The 19,245-nt window shown below is 50.5% G+C and overlaps 1 protein-coding gene across 2 annotated transcripts in view; it reads right to left on the reverse strand.

Annotated features, from left to right (window-relative positions):
- Window positions 1-14,610: 14,610 nt before the first annotated feature.
- Window positions 14,611-19,245, reverse strand: part of SYNDIG1 (synapse differentiation inducing 1) — a 93,393-nt gene continuing 88,758 nt past the window's right edge. For both annotated transcript variants that reach the window (XM_034763942.1, XM_034763943.1), the window contains exon 4: window positions 14,611-15,897. In XM_034763942.1, the coding sequence (XP_034619833.1) occupies window positions 15,739-15,897 (159 nt within the window). In that variant the 3' untranslated portion in view covers window positions 14,611-15,738. The remainder of the gene's footprint in view (window positions 15,898-19,245) is intronic.

Genomic DNA, 19,245 nt, shown 5'->3' on the forward strand with positions numbered 1-19,245 from the left:
TGTGACTGATCCCCGGGGGGACAGTTCATCCGGTACTGGGAGTAGGATTGTTTTCTTTTCATTCGCCAGCTTGCAAAGCGGCTGCAGATCAGAGAGCTTCCCTGCCTGGGTGGTGACTGCACAAGCCCGCCCCTGCCCGGCAGCAGGCAGCTCTGCGCAGGACAAGCTGGCGTGCTGTGCTCTGCTGACACCTTTCAAAAGCCAGGGCTTTGCTGTCCCACTAGGTTACCTTTTCAAAGCCAGCCGAGGCCGCCTGCACAGCAAACTGCCCGCCTGTCAAGGGGCGCTAAGGCGGCCTTTTTACTCGCTGCACTGTTTGCTGCCTGCCCACGGGATTCCTGCAACCGGATGAATTAGTTAATACCCATAAATTATGGGTCTCCTGAGACCGTGATCTTGGCGTGTGAGATTTGCCATCGCTGGGAAGGGAAGGATAGGCACTGGATTAGTAACCAGAGCTTTGGTCTCCTCTGAGAGCTTCGCTATTATCTGGGCTTTGGATGAAATTCCTCAATGCCCCGACCTTCAGTGCCCGGGTCACGCTCTAGTCCTGCTAACCTCCCCTCATCTTCAGTAACCACAGTAATTTATGGACAGCGCTGGACTTCATTATTCTGCTTGCGCTTTGTCCTAGTACCAAGGGTCACGTTTATACAGCCTGTCAGTCTGCCGGGTAGTTGAACTGTTTCCAGCTATGATCACGCGTCACTCACTCACACGATCATGCATGTTCTCACGCGTGTTGGCCCCTCGTCTCGGTTACTCTGTTCCTGTACGTGGGGCGTGACCAGAAGGCAAGAGGGAAAGTGAATTTAAGTCACTTTTGTGGTGCCAATGTCCTGGGGAAGCTATGGGCCTGTTCAGCACCCAGTGTCACTTAGAGCAGCTTCAGGGCTGCTCTAATAAATGCGCTGGCAAGCAGAGAATAGTCTCAGTGCAATGGGCTCCAGCAACAACCCCCTTCCAACCCTCTATGCCCGGTGGGGCCACTGCAGAGCCCTTAGGCCTTGATCCCTCCCCTAGGCCCTACAAATAGCGCCAGCCCCCCAGCGAGCAGCACCATGACTGGAGAAGCAAATGAACTGGTAGCACTAGTAATGAAATGACACCACTCTGGAAGCAAGAGCTGGTGCAGGGGTGGGCGCTTCCCACACAGGTTGCATTAGTCCAGTGTGCATGGAACAGAGGAGGAGGTACTGCTAATTGACAGGTCAGCTTTATTATGCAGAGAATGTCCTCACGGTGGTGGAGCGGGGAAAGAGCAGGTGGCCTAGTTTACTGCTTCTCTCGCTGTTCGCCCGTGTCTGGGGAAGGGCAGATGTTAATGCAGAACATTATTCACACCTCCCCTTGGATCAGGGTTACAATTCATCATGACAACATAAGCAGCCCGACAACTTATCCCAGCGCCATCCCCGGGCTTCACAGACTGTGTCTCGGTAAACAGACATGAAAGCTGCCCTGACCCATCGCACGGGCTATGCTGAATTTCAGAATCCACTGCTAGTCGTTACACCGAGCCAGACCCTGGCGGGTTGCGTGTTAGTGCGTGCCTCGTTGTGGCCGTTTTGCTGAGGGGGGAGATGCCCCCTCTTTCTAGGGACAGGATGCGCTTTAGAATTTGTCACCTCTTGTAAATTGGGGTGTGCGTGCGCGCCCTGCCGAACAGCTGTGGCTGTGGGTGGTGAGCATCCCTAAGTGCTATATGCGGTCAGGAACGCTGAGATTAAGAACATAAGAACGGACAAACTGGGTCAGACCAACGGTCCCTCTAGCCCAGTGTCCTGTCTGCCGACAGCGGCCAGTGCCAGATGCTTCAGCGGGGCAATTATCGAGCGATGCAGCCCCGGCCAGCCACTTCCAACTTCTGGCAGTCACAGGTTTAGGGATACCCAGAGCATGCGATTGCCTCCCTGACCATCGTACCTAATAGCCATTGATGGGCCTATCCTCTGCCAACTTAGCTAATTCTTTTTTTGAACCCCACTGTGGTTTTGGCCTGGGAACAGCTAATTTAGACCCCATCATTTTATATGTATAGTTGGGATTATGGTTTCCAATGTGCATTACTTTGCATTTATCAACATGGACTTTCATCTGCCATTTTGTTGCCCAGTCACCCAGTTTTGTGAGATCCCTTTGTAACTCTTCATAGTCTGCTTTGGACTTGACCTAACTAGTCACCTGACTCTAGGAGCTGAGGCTTTCAATCGCACCAAACATTGCAACCCTTGGGATAAAATGAGGAGAGTTGGCAACACTCTGGGGACTTTGCCTTGGCCTGCAGTGAGGGGCTGGGACCCTCGGCACCACATGGGAAAAGCTGTTGTTTACTTTTTGGATCTTACAGGGTCTCTTGTGGGCGGAGAGCTGGACGTGGGCAGACCAGGCTGCACTGGTGACCTAGGGAAAATGGCGGAGGAAGAGTTTGTTTGTGTTAAAAATTCTGGTTTGGTGGGAAAACGTTTGTGTGGGGGAGGAAGAAACATGAAGGGTTTTTTCCCCCTGCCCACAATAATTTTTTTAAGTCTTTATCAACCCCCCATGAATCTCGTGAAAAAAACTGAATAAAATGATAGGAAACAACCTCGTTTCTTCCAAAATTTAATATATTTTGGTTGGGTTTTTATTAGGCCAGAAGAGGAGGAATTTTATTGGCTTAGCCGGTCAGCTAAACTAACCAACCGCTGAGGGGAAACTGAGGCTCCATCCCAACAAGGGTAAGGTAAGCCACAGTGGCTGTGCTACTGTAATACACATAACTAGTAACAACCACTTCAGATGCTTTATCTTCCGACAAGCTCAGGAGATCTGGTTTCAGAGATGTTCCGTTTGCGGCCACTTCCGCTGGCTGAACATTCATCCAGAACAGGGTGGCCGCGATGTGGTTATTCGGGGATTTTTGGGTGCGTACACAGCCCTGTGGTTCTGGATGTCATCAAGCTAGACTGCAAATATAAGCCTCTTTTCTTAATCCCTAGCCTTTCCTCTTCCATCCCGAGGCAGCTGTGGCTCAGAGTGGTACCTCTTTGCCACTGATTGCTTGGACCCAGATGAATATTAAAGAACTCCTGGGCTAATTGACTGTTGCATAGTATGTTTTAGTTTCCATTTGCGAAGGGTTCCGTTTTTTTCCTTTGGTCATAGTTTCTAAAAACACGGTCCCGTTCTCTTTCTCTGCAGACATGTTGGCAAGGTTGGGCTATCTCAATGCAGCATGTTCCCGTGGAATGCATTGGCAATGTGAGTGCCAGGGAGGATTTCTGGCCACATTCTGAATATATTTCGTATTGCAGAGGAAACAGCTCTGTATCCGGCCTGTTCACTGCAATGAACGCTTCCATACCAGGCTGCACGGCCGCTTTGCTAATGTATAACTGTAGCTCCTGGAGAGACGCCTCTCTGAGCAGCAGAAGCCTGGGAAAGTGGCACTGATTAATTAGTCCCAGAGCAGCAACAGCCCCCTGCTTAGTAGGCCAGGCCACCCTTAGACTGGTCAGAAAATAGCCTCCTGGAAGACTGACTCCAGCCCCTGTGCTTTAGCCCTTGGAGACGTCCAGACCCTGCGAGGGAAGGGTAGGTGGCTCCATTTCAACGCTACAGCGTATAGACCAAGAGAGACAGGCGGTTCAAAATCCTTAAATGTGATGGACACGTTGTTGTTGTGACTTTGAACGACAGCACTGCTGACATCTGCGTCTCCCATTTCCAGGCTATGGTAGCAGCCAGTTCTCCGAGACTACGACAGCTAAAGCCAGCGCCGAAAGGAGCATGGATTGGAAAGGCCGAGCTCAGCTCCAGGAAACTCGCAGCTGCCTTTGCAAGGACCTCCGATGGTAAGGCACGAACAGCTCACCAGAACTCCCGTACGCAAAAGCACCCTTCTAATAGGAGCAGCGGCGTTTCTGGGAGTCTGGCCTGAGAGGAGAGTGGGGAGTTTGTGTTCTGAAGGGACAGTGATTTGTTCCTGTTGTGTGCCCTAACAAGGGGATGGTGCTGACCTCGTTTGGCTGGATTTAGAAGCCAGTCGCTAGCTGCTGTTGGAGCTGTGACCAGCTAGCAGCAGTTTCTGTGGGAGTTTGTAAGTTGGGGGGAGGAAGGCAAATTTTTCCCCCGTTTTTTTTTTTTTTTCTAGGAGCGTCTTGGAAGAGAAGAGACTGATGGTGACTGAGGCAGCACTAGGCGCATCCTGAGAAGGAAAGGAGACAAAGAAACTGGTTGGAGGCAGAAGTTGCGGGAGACACATCATCCTTCAGTGGGTATCTGATGGAAGCTACTTACGCATGAAAAGTCGCCTGTTAGCACTCCTAGCAGAGAAGAGCCAAGGATCTGAGATGCAGCTGGAGACTACGATGAATTCAAAGGGGAATTTGAAGGTATAATACAGGAGAGGAGAGAGAAGGTGGTACAGACAGCTTCAAGATTGGCGGACACCAGTCCAGCAAAAGGACCTGGAGGGCGGATTGCCAGCAGAGGAGGGGTGTCTATGGCAGAATGTGACCATGAGGACAAGGCCGAGGAACAGATCGGCTAGTGGTGCTGCATGTCAGCACAAATGACACCGCTAGATTCCCACTGGAATGGATCCAGGATGACTGCTCGGCTGGGTAAGAGGAAGCTCAGATGATCTTTGGCAGACTACTTCCGTTCCTAGAGAATGAGGAGGAAGGAATGACCAGATAATGAAGAGGAACAGGTGGCTCAAGGACTGGTGCTATGGAGAAGGTTTTGGAAGACTGGCCATTGGGAGGCATCTGTAGAAAGTAGACTGTTCTTGACTGATGGGCTGAGGTACCAATCTTCTGAGAACAAGGCTGGCATGATTGATAAGAAGGGCTTTAAACTAGGAGATGAGGGGAGAAGTTTGGCAGAGACTTGTGAGATCTCCATGCCTGGCCTGAGTACACAGGAGCAGGAAAATCAGCTAACTGGAGATCCGGTCAGGGATAATGGAACACCACAAGGTAAGAGTACGGACAGCAAGGAGAAAGGAAGTACAAATGTTGGCTGGAGTAGCAGTCAGGTAGGTGTTACTGTTAGTGAAAGGACTATATGTAATCCAGCTAGAAAACTGGGTGAGGTCTGAGAGGAACCACTGAAATGATTGTACATGAACGCAAGAGGTCTGGGCAATGGAATGGAACTACTGGTGCAGGCGGTCAGGGCGGATAGTATCGGGAATTACAGAACCATGCAGGAATAGCACTCGCCTGGACTACAGGTATTGAAGGGATGTGTTGTTTAGGAGAGAGAGGAATCAGTGTAAGGTGGAAGTGTAGAGTTGTACATCCGAAGAAGTGGGCTGTAGTCCACGAAAGCTTATGCTCTAATAAATTTGTTAGTCTCTAAGGTGCCACAAGTACTCCTGTTCTTTTTGCGGATACAGACTAACACGGCTGCTACTCTGAAACCTGTCAATGAAGCAGTAAACTGAAGAAATAAGAAGTGACGGTATGGACAAAACAGACTGTCTGGGTCAAAATCACGGTGGGGAAGGATTGTAAAAGATTCTGTTGGGATAGAGTTGGGGTCTGCAATAGATCCCCCAGTCAGACTCGGATATGGATAGAGATCTCTTTAATGTTATTAGCAAGAAGTACTATTGGGAATCGTGATAATGGGGTATAGAGAATATTTATTGGAGAATAAATGCTACTCATACTGGTAGAGCCCAGTTATTTCTGGAGGTGATAGATGACCATTTTCTTCATCAAATTGTCACTGAACCAAAAAAGAGGTGATGCAATTTTAGATTTGGTTTTGGTAAGTAGTGAAGACATCACAGAAGAGCTGGTGATAGGAAATAATCTTGGCTTGAGTGATCAGTGTGAATTAAATGGAAGGACTATCCAAACCAGGTCATCAGCTGTGGTTTTTTTTTTTATGTCAAAAGGGCAGACTTGGGGAAATTAAGGTAATTAATTAAAGAAGTCAACTGGCCAGAAGAGCTGGGGGGCTTAAATTTGGAGGAGGCTTGGAATTTCTTCAAATCAACTATACAAAAACAATCTCAAATTTGCATCCCAAGCAAGGAGCAAAAACCTGTAAGGAAAGGCCCCAGATCCTGTTGGATGAATAACCACTGCAAAAAGTTTATTCAGAGTAAGCAGAGAGCCCCTAGGGAATGGAAAACTGGATCAGCAAAGGAAGCTACATCATGGAAGTTAGAAAATGTAGGAATAAAGTGAGAGTTGGTAAAAGCCAAGCTCTTGCCAAGGCCATTACATTAAATAAGGTTTTTTATTGTAAAAAACAAAGAGAGAATAGGGAAGGATGCAGTTGGGCCACTATGCAGTGGGGATTGGCAGGAGGTTAAAGATAATCTAGGTATGGCCCCAAAATGAAATGAATACTCTGCCTCAGTTACAGTCATGATGATAATCTGGACCATGGGCATGAAGGCAGGACAGCTGATGAAATGGGTGTCTAGAAATGGAAATGACCACATCTGAGGTGGAAGAACCACCTTAAAGAGCTCAGTGCACTCAAATCGGGGGACCGGATCATTGCCAGTCCAGAATACTGAAAGAACTGGTGCACGAGATTGCTAGTAGCAAGGATTTTTAATGAATCTATCTGGGGGTTTTCCCATATGGCTGGACAATAGCTAACGTTGTACCTGTATTTAAGAAAGAGAAATAGAGTGATCCAGACAATTACAGACCTGTTAGTCTGACCTCAGAAATATGCAAGGCTTTAGAACAAATTGTGATGGAAAGAATAATTAAATTAAATTAGGTAGCCAGTAAAGCGGATATAATGCAACACGGATTTACCAAAAGTAGATCAGGCCAGACTAACCTGATTTTCTTCTTTGAGAAATAACTGATCTTTTTAGATAAGGAAAGTGCGATAGACCTAATATCCTTGGACTTTAGTAAAGCATTTGACAGGATACCACGTGGGCAATAATTAGCTAAATTTGAGAAGATGAGGATCCGTACAAGGTGGATAAGGAACTGGCTAAAGGGGAGAAGACAACGGGTTGTGCTGAAAGATGAATTATCAGGCTGGAGGGAGGTTACCAGTGGAGTTCCTCAAGGATCAGTCTTGGGGCCAATCTTATTCAATATTTTTACTAATGACCTCGGCACAAAAAGTCTCAGCGCTCGAGGGAACACAGATGCTTTGCTTAGATGGACTCTGAGCAAATAACACAGTCAGTTCAGAGACTAATTACACATTACAGCTACCGGCTGATAGGATTTCATAACCACTGAGATACTTGCATTGATTCTCAGTGTCTTAGAGTCGAGACCTCGGCAGCTTAGAGCATCGTTTACTGCTCTGTCAATCGAAGATAAATTCCCCAATTCTCCCTGGGAAGTCTGGAGTGTGACTCGCTTGCAGAAGCTCTGCTCAGAGCAGTGGGAGGCCAAGCTAAACAACCAGAAGCAAGGTCTGAAGCACGCGAATTGCTGACTGTTCCCAGGCGGTGGCTGAAGAGCGACGCTGCCTTTGTAGCACAGATCCAGCTTCCACTCTGTCGGTTTTTTGCCCCTCCTCAGTAACCTGGGGCCACTACCATGATAATCATGGTGCCAGTCACTGCAGGAGCGAGGGCCCAGGTCTTCACAGATGTTTAGGTGCCTCACTCCCACTGAAACCAAAGGGGAGTTAGGCACCTAGGTAGTGTGGAGGAGCTGAGCCTCCACGCCTCTCGAAGAGTTAAAGAAACCAAAGTCACCACTAGCCAGTGGCCTACTTTTCCTCCCAGCTTCCACTTCAATCTCTGCTGGCCTCATGTCCCCATTTGCAGCGTGCTGATGAGAGCTGCAGCTGGCATTTCTATATGGACTGCAACGTCCCAGCCTGCAGCGTGTTCAGCACACAGATAGAGCAGGGGCTGGACCAACGGGTTAATCATGAAATAAGACTAGGTCTGAACGTCAGCCTCTCTCCAAAACCGGGTTGGGTTCTTTGGGTTCTGCCAGGCTCGGTGAGGAAGCACCAGCCTTCGCTCCAGATGACCTAGAGGCTGCTGTGGTCATAGCCCAGAAGGGACCAGTAGGTCATCCTACCTGATCTCCTGCACGTTAAACACACCCAGCCCGAAGTGTTACAGCCCCCGGAGACTAGACTGGTATGGGCCACAGGCAGAGAGCAGGCCTGTGCTTGAGGCTGTCAGGGAAATGCTGAAGTAAGAGAGACCCCGATAACCCCGGCAAGTGACCCGCACCCCCTGCTGCAGAGGACAGCAAAAACTCACCAGCGTCACTGCCAATCTGAGCTGGGGGGAAATTCCTTCCCAACCCCACCTGTGGTGACTGGTACAGCCCTGAACATGGGAGCAAGCACCAGCCAGCCCGGCACCGGAGAGAGAGAATGCTCGGCACCACCTCACAGCCCTGGCCCTCCCCGGCCAATGTCTCATCGCCAGCCATGACCACCTCTGATGCTTCCAAGGAAGAAGATGCAATCAGTCAATCAAGAAAGCAGACGACCTGGCTTGTACACATGACCCTTTGATGGGACTTTACATTACAAGAGTAAATCGGTGCATTCCCATCAGCGGTGGCTCCAGGCACCAGCGCTCCAAGCGCGTGCCAGGGGCGGCAAGCCACAGGGGGCACCCTGCAGGTCCCTGCGAGGGCGGCAGTCAGGCAGCCTTTGGTGGCATGCCTGCGGGAAGTCCGCTGGTATCGTGGATTCGGTGGCAATTCGGCGGCGGGTACGCCGAATCTGCGGGACTGGGGACCTCCTGCAGGCATGCCGCCGAATCCGCGTTACCAGCGAACCTACCGCAGGCAAGCCGCCGAAAGCCGCCTGACTGCCGTGCTTGGGGCGGCAAAAAAGCTAGAGCCACCCCTGATTCCCGTGCTGGCATAGACGGGTTCGTAGTCACTCCTTGTGGGAACCCTTGGTTATTATTGCAGCCGGTCACCGGTTAGACATTGAGCCTGTTTCTTGATGCCTCGTGATTGGTCTGGGTCCAACTGTTCTGATGCCGAGTGTCCTGGTTTTTAGGTGACTTGTACCGCCCAGGTGAAGTGAAGGAAAGGGAGCGGTGCTACAGAGGCCAAGCTACCATAGTTATTGTGAGAATGACCTGGTGCCGTTTCCTCTCTGGGCGTACCCAAGCTAAAGGCGAACTCTTCCTGGCTAACGTGCAGGCAGGATGGAGAACGGGCTACCCAAAACGTGAAGCGCCTTTGCAAAGAGGGCTTCCTTGAGGCAGGCTAGAGGAGTAGGGTGAAGACATTGCTTATCTCCTTACGCCAGTCTGAACAGCGCTGTAGGTGGAGTGCCCTGGACCTTGCTTCCTTTGACCTGGCTTGCTCCTGCAGGGCACTAAGAGAGGCAGAGCTTGCACAGGGGTAAATGAGCCTGCCCGGTGCAGAACAGGGGAGGACTGGGTCTGTCTCCTTCCCCAGGGCCGCCAGACAGACCAGGGCTGGAAGCCCAGGATGGCTCGTTGGCTCCCTGGGCAGAGGCAGGAGCTCTTGTCCCTGCCACTGAGTGAAAACCTGCCAGTACCGCAGGCCAGGTGAAGAGGAGGTGCCCAGGCCCGACAGCCAGAGGGCAACGGCAGGAGGTCCTTGGCTGGTGTGACTCACTGCAGCTCCTTTGGCTGTGATGGAGCGGCCCCAATTCACGCCCGCGGAGGGAGACAAATCACTGCGGAGGTGGGGATAAATACAGCAAGGCCAGCGAACAGTCTGGCCAAACGGAGACCCAGCCGCTCCAGAGAGACGAACAGGAGAGGCCAGTGCTGGTCCCGTAGGCCCCCCTTCCCTCCCCCGCAGGCTGAGCAGGATTTTGTCCCGATGGCAGCCTACAGCACAACCTAGTGAGAGACACAGGTGGGGCATCCTGCAGAGCCCCTGCCTGGGCCAGGCTCTGGGAGCAGACGCTGCAGCCTGTCCGAGCGCAGCCAAGCAGGAGACAAGTCAATGACCCTCCCACCTGCCCAGTTACGCCAGGTTCTGGTCCCAGAACAGCTCTGCCCTGGGTCAAACCGGATTTAATTCAGGGCCGGTGCTAGGCCGGAGAGCAGACTTGGTGATCACAGTGCTCCTGTCTGGCCTTACAATGGCCGAACCCTGAACCCTGGAAGACTGGTAACAATGATTGGGGGGGGGGGGAGAGTGGACGGGATGTGGGACGTCAATGGCACCACCATCTCCTACCCCTCCCCCCCCGCCCCCGCCTGGCTTGTGAATGGCTGAAACCATTTGTGTCAAATTTGTGAATAGTTTTGGGCTGCAAATAAACTATTTGTCCAAAAAATGTCACCCAGCTGTACTCTCAGTGCAGGTCTAAAGTGGATTAGCGTTAGCTCCGTCTCACGGCTGGGGAATGAAATGGCCTTGTTTAAGCCACACGGCAAGCCAAAAGCAGCACTCCTGATTAAAATCCAGATCGCCTGCTCACCAGTCTGCAGTGTAATTACTGGGACAGTCGTTGCTGGGTGTGGAGTCATGGGGCAGATCACTGATGCCTGAAGGCAACTTGACTGACTCAGGGGCTATCAATATTTTTCCGTAGCAGGCGATTTGTGACTCTCTCAGTGAGCGCTGTTTGCAGTGGCCCTGGCTAGATCGGCACACACGTGAAGGGTACAGTGACAGGGCATTTGATGCTTTTGCTCGGTGGTGAATGTATGCAATGAATTTTAGGAACAGCTGGTACTATGGAGAGAGCAATCACGCTGCTCCACTTTGCTGCATCATCACGCAGGTAAAGACTGTTCAGTGCAAATCATGTACACAATGGAGCTGCTCCTTAGCACATGTAAATGGTCCTAGCCCTGTTGCAGGCAAGCTATTTTCAATCTGCACAGCAGCCCCACTTTGGTTTTATGGCGTTTCTATTTGTTCAGTATTTGCTGGCTAGTCTGAACTCGGTTTTCATAATTCGAGTTGGTGGTAATGGCCTCACTTTGATTGTTTGCTATTCATTATTCATGTGCGATTGGGCACGTCAGTCACATGGCATTTCTTAACCAGGAGCCTAATAATGAATGACAGAAAGCAAACAAAGACGACTGCACGTTGGGTCTGAATTTTCAGCTAATCATTCAGGATACAGTTTTGTGGATCTTGTCGGGCTCATGAATATTCTCATAAAGTAACCAGCAGTGGCTCCGGGAGTTACATAATGACTCGTCTGACCCCCATCAACGACAGAGGAGTCTCTTGCCCCAGTGACAATGAGTCATGAAGCTATTCACAAATCACGCTCTGCGTGTGTGACCCAGGCTACACAATATGGCTTTGGCCCACTAGTGGTAGGCTCTGTATCTAGGGGGATGAATGTGCTCAGGGCTGGTTTTCTTGCTCAAACAGTAGGGGCTTGTGCTTTGAGATCCTGCAGATGCCCTCCCCTGTGGTGTCTTTCACATACCCCCGTTGTTTGAGCAGAACTCCTTCCATTGCCTTTGTGATGCTGGCAGACCAGGGGCCAGGTGCCTAGGTCTCAGCTGGTCCCAGACAGATACATAGCTGGAGTCTGTCCGGCTCTCCTAAGGGTTAATAGTGCTAGGATGGGTATTAGAACGATAGGAAGTGAGTAGCAGTTGGACTCTACCGAATGCTTGTTTAGTGCTGCCTGCGTTAATCTGACTTGCAGTAGCTGTTGTCCATTTGGTTGTGTAAGATCTGAGCAGGTATTGAGAGCCTCTGGGATGGTCTGAATCACCAACACAAAAGAGGGTTGTTAATGAGTGTGAAGCACTGCCAAAATTGGAGCCCCTTCGATACCAGACAGGCTCTGGGTGGATCTTACAACTGGAAAATCCTTAGATCTGGAATGATAAACCAGCAACAAAAAGACTCCTACTGCTGTTCTGCACCCCTCCCTGTGAGGAAGAGGCAGGGAAGTGCACACCTCCCATCACCTCAATTTGCAGCTCAGAACATATGGTAGGAGGGGGATTAAAACCCCCAGATGAAATGAACTAGGCATGTCTAGACCTCTTGGATTGTGTGTGGGGGCGGGTGCAGCGGGACGGTAAGGTCTTCCTAGGCATAAGCAAGCGATCCCCAGCTGCTTAGCCTGGGTTAGCCCTAAAGATCAAATAGCGCTTGCTGATGATAGAAGCTGATATATACCTTTTGAATCCTAGGACAGTAACTCATTCATGTGTCTACGTTTGCTTGCTTTAACCCAGTAAATAACTTGCTAATTTCCTTTTCAATAAAGCTTCCGTTTGCAATAGGACTGGCTTGAAGCATTGTGTTTGGTGTGAGACCGAACGCGCAATTGACCAGGGATAAGGGACTGGTCCTTTGGGCTCAGGAGTAACCTGAATGTCGCTGTGATTCTTGGGGCAAAGGGCCATCGACCCCAGCGATACACGGACACCCCCTCCCCAAGCTCCCACCTCTCCCAGGGGAGGGACCGACAGACTTTCCCCGCGACACACACGTATGCCCTCCCCCGAGACCACCTCCTCCCACACGAGGGAGGGCCCAACAAACCCCTCCCGCCCTGGACAAACCTGGTAACCCCACTTTGGCCACCAATGTGTGGACTCCCACCATAACCTAGAGATGACCCGCCCCGATAGCTGGAATAATGCTCCCCCCATCCTTATCCCCACAGTGTCGGGGGTGTGTGAGAGGGATGATGTCATCATCACTAGGGTGACACCTCCCCAGTCCCTAATGCCTCACCTCTCTCCTTGTGGCCAGCACTGGAGTGTCTCTGCCGCGCCGATCCCTCCCAGGGGCGGCAGGCGCCTCGCGGGCGCCCCCAGGAAGCCAAGGGGGCACTGGCCCTGAAGGACTCGCTGCCCAGGACGTGGGAGCAGAGCTTGTGCTGAGTTAGCTGCAGCCTCTGGGCATGGGGCAGGGGTGTGTGTGTGTGTGGGGGGGGTGCTGGAGTCTGTGGGTGAAGTGGCTGCAGCCCCACTGCAGAAAGGGGGTTCTGCTGCCTGGGCTGGACACGCTGTACAGTTTGCGGGGAAGGGAGGCATTGCCCCCCCCATCTCTGCCTGTGTGTAAAATGTCAGCGACAGGCTTTATAATCCAGGCTGACACCAAATCCAAACCCCAGGGGGACCAAGGAGCTGAAGAACCCATCACCTGGCGGTTCAAAAATCGCCATCCTGAGCAGAACAGCCCCAGTGTCGGGGTGCGGCGAGCTGGGGCTGCAGGCGGGGCCTTGAATAAGGGTGGGCCAGTGCTATGAATGCTGAGCTGAACTCGGGGCAGAGCCGGGGGCGTGCACCACCCCCCGATTTGCGCTTGCTGTAGAGTTAATGATTGTGCTGGGCTAAAACTGGCTCATGGACCCCGTCGAGCCCACGGGACACCTGTATTAACGTGACTCGTACACCAGGGTGTGTAGCACAGCTGAATGCACTTTTCAAACGCTAGCCCTGTATTCGGTGTCCACACAATGCTAGTGGGGGAGCGCCCACCCCCGTGCTTTATCACCGTCACGCTGGCAGCTTAGCCAGGTGTACTCCACGTCTCACTTGTGCCCACTTCAGCTTTCAGCCCTCGTCCTCTGATCCTGCCCTTGTTAACTACCCTTCCTGGCCAAGAGGGGCCAAACCCGGGGGTGGTGCTGTTAAGGTTTTGCGTGCGTGCGTGTGTGTGTTGTCCCAGACTTGAAAAATCCATGTGGTCAGGGTGTAATGCAGCTATAGACTAAGCGGCTGTGCCCTTAGCTTGCAATCTCACGCTTGTTTGTCTTCCAGCTCGCTCGGTGGCTCTCTCTCTATTGTAAACTTTTTTTTAACTTAAATATACAAGCTGCAGTTCTAGGCTGGACTTCATGGCAACCTTTGCTTTCTTACTTGTCACATGGGAACATCTGATAAGAAAAATGTCTTTTGTGAGCCAAGACCAGACACGCAACCTGCACCGAAACAAACTGCTCTTGATTCCAACAGGGCAATATTAATGGCCACGTATTCTAGGGCCCCAGGTCCTGGAGTCATGTGATTAAAAAATAAATGCTGATAATCTTCTGTAAAGTCACCCTTTCTAGTGTTCGTGGTTGTGAAAAGCAATTTGAAAACATGACCCAAGTGTAATCGATGGAGTGCCATCTGCCTGAGTCTGCAGGCAGTCTGAAACTAAAGCTTGGAGAGGTGTGAACCACATCATGAATCTCAATGGTGCATTTAACACCAAGACCCACTGCTCTGGGGAGCCAGGCCAACACCACCCCAGCAGGGGGCCCTGTGTGTGGGAGGAACGGGCAGAAAGCAGCCAGCCAGGTGGCCCCACTCAAGCAGATAGACCCTGCTTGCTAGGGCAAATATTGGGGTGCAGCCGCTTTCAGTAGCTCCTGCTGCTACTCCTGCAAGGAGAAGGGAATGGCAAGGCCCTGATTTGAGGGGAGGGGCATGAACTCAGGAGTGACAGAGCCTGGGCTGCTACCCCTGTACAGTACAGGGCACTGGCAGCTGTCCAAAGAAAGCTCCACCACTTGGCCTAGCGGCTGTATGCTGTGTGTTTTACTAAACCGTATAACTAGCCGAAAACTAGTTCTGAATGTGTTTGTATCCTCCCCCGCTCCCCTCCCCCCAAAACACAATCCCAAAGCACAGGGAGAAACTAGACAAGAAATACAGAATTGGAACAAATGATCCTCAGGGGCCTTCTTCGAGAAATAAGTGGTGCTGACAGCCCCAAATGAATGAATATTAAAACAGCCATTTGCAATGATCAATGTTTCACCATTATTATATACATATAGCTCTCCGATCAACCAACTCTCTTGAAAGAAATGCTAGATTTGAAAAAGAAAGGTGGAGGGGGGTGGCAGAAAGCAAAGAAGCCTATTATTGCGGTCAGTGAAATGAGGACAACGCTTAGTTCCTTTACGGTGGACCAGTTCAGGTGTCTATCGGGGGCAGCACAGTGAGAAAATGGCACACGTTCTCTCGCCATGTGGCGGCTGGGCGTGATGTCTAAGAATCCGCTGCGGTGCCATGATGTTGGAATTTGAGGGTCTTCCTTTGCTGTTCTGGGTCCGAGTCTGCTCGGGGGTGGGCCTACGAAGTGGTCCTTCCCTGTGTTAGTCCCCTGCTTGCCCAGGACATATTGCCGAGGGTTGCTTGTATTTAGGTGCTGCATGGTCCCCCCAGGGAGGTGGAGGCTGCCTGACTGCGTTACGTGGCTCAGGGGCATCACTCGCGCAGCATGACTGCCGAGAAGGATTAATTTGACAATAGATCCCATACTAGACTAACGTCATGTGCCATGCACTGAGCGTGTTCGTGCTTAGCTGTCGCTATGCACAGCCCTGCCCCATTAGTTTCTTTTTAAAATGAACCAAGAGCAGGAAAGGAAAATCATTTTCTCTTTTTTCCTCTTACGGCAGCCTACTGAATGCAAGAAGATTAGGCCACACTGTTCTATACTGAGGCCTCAAGCTCACCCTTCAGCAAACGCGTCCTAGTGTCCAAAGAAAAACTTTCCGTTTCAGGAATCGCTCCTTGAAGAACCAGTAGCGGCGTGTGCTCCCACAGAGTTCAGTGCAGTGCGGACTAACGTATTGACTAGCAAGCCGGGGCAAACCAGCGGCGGGGGCAAAGTTCTAGATCACCGGTAGGAGCTAGATTCTTGTAAACACAGTATTGCGTAAAACAAAGAAGAGTTGGAGGATGAAAAGATGCAGGACGTGTGCATCATAAACCATCAACCCACTTTCCTGTCTTTCCAGTATCCAACACCAGCACGTGTGTCTCATAGGTGCCTTGGAAAATCGCAGTCCGAGCTGCTGTGGTTTTCTGCACTGCAGAGAGCTGCACAGGTGGTTCTTCCTCTCTCCTGAGCCTCACAAGTGGTTGTTCTTGGACAGGTAGGCGATCAGAGCCACGGCAACCCCCACATAGATGCCAGTTCCAATCGTGATTGACAGCACGGCCAAGAAGAGTGCTCGCCGGGAGCTAGAGCTTGCTTGGTGGAAGTCTCCCTTGGCCACTGCTTTGTTCGTCTGAAAGATAAATCGACAAAAACAGTATTTATTGACCCTGAAAATGAAGTGGACACATTCCTACCATACGGAGATGACTCTTACGATTCACAAATCAGTAACAGCTTCTGAGTGGAATTTAATGGAGATAGGCCCAGATTTTGCAAGGTATCTGGGTGCTACTGTGGTCACATCACAAAACCTAACTAATTTAGGAGATCAAATCTCATTTTCAAAAGGGGCCTCTTTTGGCTTTCACTTTGGCCTTGCCCTTAACGAAGCAGGGAAAGCAGCCCTAAACGTTCTCATTACCGTACCGCTGTTGTGCACATATTTCTTACTGGCAAATGATTACCATAATTAGTGGGTACAATAGAAAGCAGTAACACGGCCCCCATCTCTCTTACGAGTGAGTTGTACTGTTCCACAATGAATGTCCACACTGGGGACACGTAAGGTATTGGGGGCGGGGGGAAGGATTTGTGGGCATCAAATGGAACATTTCATGGGACTCGCCCTGAGGCCATTTCTACATGCAGTGTCCGAGGAGCAGTTTAAGAGCTGGGAACCCAAAGATCTAGTGAAATGTGAAAATCACAACTGGCTCCTCTCAGATGGCCTTCAAATGGCTGACGCGCTTCCTGCTTCACACGCTCGCTGCCAGCTGCCAGACAAACGTTCTCGCCAACCTGGCCAAAGCCGCTGCAGACAGTCACTCCACATGGCTTGGGGACAAGAGCCAGAGCCGTGCTGCTGTGGGACAGCAGGTTTGCAGCTGGAGGCTTTGGGGGCTCCCATTCACTGGCAAAGTTACTGCTCCTATGCTTAGGTGCTTTGTGGAACTGGGGCCATAGGGGTGCTTTTCCCTTGGTTTGGCTGCATAACGCTGTATTTAGCTGCTTGATCCCCACCCCCAGGGACCTACAGGATGAACCTCACCTTGATCCCCACCCCGGACAGTGGTAGGGGAGGCACTGAGTATGCTCGGACATCTCTTTCCCTAGCTGACTCGATGGCTCAGAGGCACAGTCCAAAGCCGGCTGAAGCTGATGGGAACCATCCCACTGAAACCAGTCCATTGGATTCTTCCCCTGTCTGCCCTAGAAAGCTACATGACAAGGACGCTGGATGGGAAACTGCAAGGTTGAAGGGCGCTCCTTTGATTATTGCAATTCCATTTGCTAACAATGAAAACCAAGACGACAACGTCTCAAACCGCATCCTTTCCCTGTTCGGAGTATCCTTACGCCTGTTCACCCCACGCCAGTGACACACGAAGGCCCATGGGCATAGGCTCCTAGAGACCGGTGACAATGTGGGACTTTGACAGCAGTGGCATTACTCGTGTGCTTAACATTACACATGCGCTTAAGCGCTTTGCTGGGTTGTGACCCCAGTCAACCATTAGTTTGTATTTTTAAATTACCTTATTCCTAGGAACCCTGGGTATGAAATGGTGCAGTGAATGGGCTGGGCCCACATGCAGAATTTTTAAAGTATATTTATTAGTAGGCTGAGCAGAATTCAATTTTGACAGTATCGATGGTTATTTTTAAGCATTTTTTTCTATTTTTATCTATTTAAATGTTCACAGTTGTGGGAAATTACGTGGGGGTCAGACAATTATTTAATGACAGGAGATGCTGAGATTCAAAAAGTGAAAGCTTTATAACTGTTAAAACACAAATTGTCATCATCACGTGTCAAAATATACAAAGTAAATCTCCTTAAATCAAACTCTAATACATTCTCAAACAGCATTTTTCTTACTGTGCCTGTCTGTACATTTCAATTATCAGCAATGGAACTATTTTTTGGTTGGCTTGTGTACGGTGAAATTAACATTTACCAGTAAAAATTGAATCCTTCCAAGTCTAATGATGACCCTACTATTATTTATTGTTTGTATTGCCCGAGCACCGAGGAGCAGCAGTAAAGACTGAGACGCTAGACACTGTGCAACCATGGAACAAAAACCCCCAGTCCCTGATCCAGGTCAGTAAAACAATTAGAAAAGGAACAACATCACAGGGCTGACTCATAACAATACCTACCTCTCATCTAGTGCCTTTTGTCAATGCATCTCAAAGCGCTTTACAAATGAGGTCAGTATCGTTATCCTCATTATACAGATGGGGAAACTGAGGCACAGAGCAGTGAGGTGACTGATCAGACCAGTGGCAGAGCTGGGAATGGAACCCAGGTCTCCAGAGGCCCAACACGGTACTCTAGCCACTAGGCCACACAGCCTCCCAAATGGCTTCTGTCACTCTGTGGGCTTCATATTGTCACTGGCAGACTTACTCGTCAGTCAATTACAATATATCAGTGTGCGGGGAGAGGGAGAGGGGCATAATGAATGCTTTGATTATATTTCTTTGTGCACAGACACTCTGTTTTTGACACATCTCTGCCCGTCTCTAGCTTTCTAACCAGTTCCCGCTACGCCGGTATTTGCCTTTTTACCATCTTGCTCCCTGAAGCAATTTCGAGCAGCCAAATGACAATCCACGAAGCTGACAAAAAGGCTGCTGGCCATTACGTAGTGACTCTATTAGGAGAACTGTCTCTTCTGATTTATCAGCCTAATTCTTCTTGAGCATAATGCCTTATGAAAGCGAAAACAACCTCAAACAATACATTAGTAGGCATCAGCGTGGGCCGGCAGGGGAGGAGAATAATTCTTGGGAAAGAGCGACAAGTAAACAGCTGCCACGATGAGATTAACCCCTCCTCCTCTGCCACCAGGCGAAGCTGCCGCTGACTTCCTGAGCAGCGGATGGTATTTCCCCAGCTCTTGGCATCTGGCTGAACACACAGGCCAAAAGTTCCCAAAGTGACCAGTGATTTCAGGGCCTCCCGTTAGCCCAGCGAGGGCTACGGCCAAGCAGGCCTGCCCCAAAGGTGGGGCCCGTTGAAGGGTCTCAGGTTCACTACACGAACGTACTAGTCACTCTTAAGGCTTGGCCATAGGACCTGATCCCAAGTCCAGGTCCCCAAAGGTATTTAGGTGCATAACCCCCATTTAAACTAATGCGAGTCAGGTGCCTAAATACCTTTGGGGATCTGGGCCTGGGAATCTTTCCATTCAATGGACTTTGGATCAGGCCCATAGCAAGAGGAGTTTCCATTTATACACTTTATTCCTAACATATGCAGACACCCACAGAAAGCTTCAGAGATTGTCGTTCCTTCCTCAGGGGATTGCGATAGCTTCAACTTGCTCCCCACCTCCATGCCCCGGCTATCTGCAGCAGTCTTAACAAACGGCCTGATCCAAAACTCTCTGAAGGGAATTAAAAAAACTCCTACTGCTCCGGCCCATACTCCCATGGGAAATCTGTCTGGAACGCCCCAACTGCCATGCTT

This window comes from Trachemys scripta, chromosome 3, assembly GCF_013100865.1.
Source record: "Trachemys scripta elegans isolate TJP31775 chromosome 3, CAS_Tse_1.0, whole genome shotgun sequence".
Classification (NCBI taxonomy): domain Eukaryota; kingdom Metazoa; phylum Chordata; order Testudines; family Emydidae; genus Trachemys; species Trachemys scripta.